General features: G+C 42.0%; 1 protein-coding gene across 2 annotated transcripts in view; it reads left to right on the top strand.

The window, feature by feature from the left end:
* The window catches only part of loxhd1a (lipoxygenase homology PLAT domains 1a), a 56,643-nt gene that overhangs the window by 11,797 nt on the left and 42,346 nt on the right, over positions 1-2,500 (top strand). For both annotated transcript variants that reach the window (XM_076980021.1, XM_076980022.1), the window contains exons 10-11: positions 63-223; positions 376-462. In XM_076980021.1, coding sequence (XP_076836136.1) covers positions 63-223; positions 376-462 — 248 coding nt within the window. The remainder of the gene's footprint in view (positions 1-62; positions 224-375; positions 463-2,500) is intronic.

Here is a 2,500-nt window from a genome sequence, read left to right as displayed (position 1 = left end):
AAGAATACAAGTTCTTACAAAAAAAACTGGCATGTCTAACACACCATTTCTGTGCGTTTAAGAGTTCCCATGGTCACTGTGGATCTGGACGTCTGAGGTGAAAGGCGCGGGGACAGACGCGCAGGTCTTTCTGCAGGTCTACGGGGAAAAGGGAAAGAGTGATGAGATGAAGCTGGAGAGCAAGTCGGACAGCTTTGAACAGGGCCAGTGTGACAAGTTCATGGTACTGAAATCCATCTGTGTGTGTGTGTGTGTGTGTGTGTGTGTGTGTGTGTGTGTGTGTGTGTTGTGTTTCACCATTATTAACCACAAGCTCAGATGTCCAGGCCTTCACTTAATGTGTTTTCTCTAACTGGCTTTGTCGGCACATCATAGATTGAGATGCCTGATATTGGGAAAATTACGAAGTTGAGGATTTGGCATGAGAAGAGGAACCCATTCTCTGGTTGGCATCTGGGCAGGGTAGGAACTTCACCCAAAACATCTCTACATCCATCCATTCACTCATGCTCACGCTCATAGGTGCTCACTCACATGTTCACTCTCCCCTGTATTCACTCTCTTGGCCAGTTTATTCATCCTTTTGTCAGTCAGTCACTGATCAGGCATGAAAATCTGTCACCTTTCGGCGAAATTCGCCGTTTTGAAGTTGAAAAGGGTGACCTACGTGAATCGTGTAGATCCGATGAGTTTTTTGTTGGGGGGGGGGTCGGGAGATTATATGTACATATTTTAATTATCATATTGACTTAAAGCAAACAGAGCACTTCCGAAATTGGCAATTTCAATGACAGTGGCCAGCAGTTTCCGCCCAGAACCTTCATAGAGGCCAAATAGCGTTTCAATCATACAAACGTTCTTCATTCATGTTATTCATTTACTGCTAAGCGGGACGAGAAGCAGGACCTAGTGCTACACCGGGGACAAGGCAGAAGAGCGAACATTTACCACTACATTTACCAGATCGTACATTTACCACTACATTTACCAGATCGTACATTTACCACTACATTACCAGATCGTACATTTACCACTACATTTACCACATCGTACATTTACCACTACATTTACCACATCGTACATTTACCACTACATTTACCACATCGTACATTTACCACTACATTTACCAGATCGTACATTTACCACTACATTTACCAGATCGTACATTTACCTCTACATTTACCAGATCGTACATTTACCACTACATTTACCAGATCGTACATTTACCACTACATTTACCAGATCGTACATTTACCTCTACATTTACCAGATCGTACATTTACCACTACATTTACCAGATCGTACATTTACCTCTACATTTACCAGATCGTACATTTACCACTACATTTACCAGATCGTACATTTACCACTACATTTACCAGATCGTACATTTACCACTACATTTACCACATCGTACATTTACCACTACATTTACCAGATCGTACATTTACCACTACATTTACCAGATCGTACATTTACCACTACATTTACCAGATCGTACATTTACCTCTACATTTACCAGATCGTACATTTACCACTACATTTACCAGAGCGTACATTTTTAATTGGGTGGATTTAATTGGGTTATTAATGGTTTCAATCGTTTTCATATTTTGCGGTAAAACAAAGTTACTGCCGTTCGCTACAGCGTTGAACACTGTCAGATCTAACCACAAGCTCTTGTGATAAATAGGTAGATAGATAGGCCTATTAAGTTCGCGTCAACCCCGTGTAGTTAACGGTGACATAAAATAAGAAACAAGATTTTTTTTTCTAGTGTGTCTGTAGTTGTAACTGGTGAATCCAGGGACGTGTGAGGATCACATTCGCACCAGGGCTGAAAAGGTTGAAGATGAAGTTGTAAACGCTTGTCGTTTGAGTCTACCCTGTGCTTTAGCCCAGGTTAGAAAATAAAAACACGTGAACCTGGTATTTTTACACTCATTTTCGCCGCTGATGTATTTATTGGTTCATTAAGACGTAATGGTTTTTACTGAGCCATCCAGAATGGCGAGAGCGGCTTCTTGCGTTTACGGATTGCGTTTACATTGAATCCATTGACATGACAGTCAAAAAAATTTTTTAAATGGATTTTACTATATTTTACGGAGCCCGTAAGGTGACATCAAGTTAAAAATTAAATAAATAACGCGTGGCCACGACTTATTAACGCGTGGGAACGAGATACTAACGTCGCCTTTCACACGCGGCAACAAAGTTTATTTTTTCACAGCAAAGCAAGCAGATCCCAGGGATGTTCGCGAACTGACTGCCCAAGGAAGGTAAACCTGGCTATATAAAGTAATACTTAATTATCTTGTTCGCACGCGTTAGTAAGTCGTTCGCATGCGTTAGTAAGTCGTAGCCACGCGTTTTTATTTTTTTTACATGAAGTCGCAATATTTGGCATCACCTGTCGCTGTATCCCCGTACAGCAGCAGCCACCCCCCCCCCCCCCCCCCCCCCCCCCGTCGCAGTATACCCATGACGTCACATGTCA

Source organism: Brachyhypopomus gauderio, chromosome 18 (assembly GCF_052324685.1).
Source record: "Brachyhypopomus gauderio isolate BG-103 chromosome 18, BGAUD_0.2, whole genome shotgun sequence".
Taxonomy (NCBI): domain Eukaryota; kingdom Metazoa; phylum Chordata; class Actinopteri; order Gymnotiformes; family Hypopomidae; genus Brachyhypopomus; species Brachyhypopomus gauderio.
This window is presented reverse-complemented; position numbering and strand designations above follow the sequence as displayed.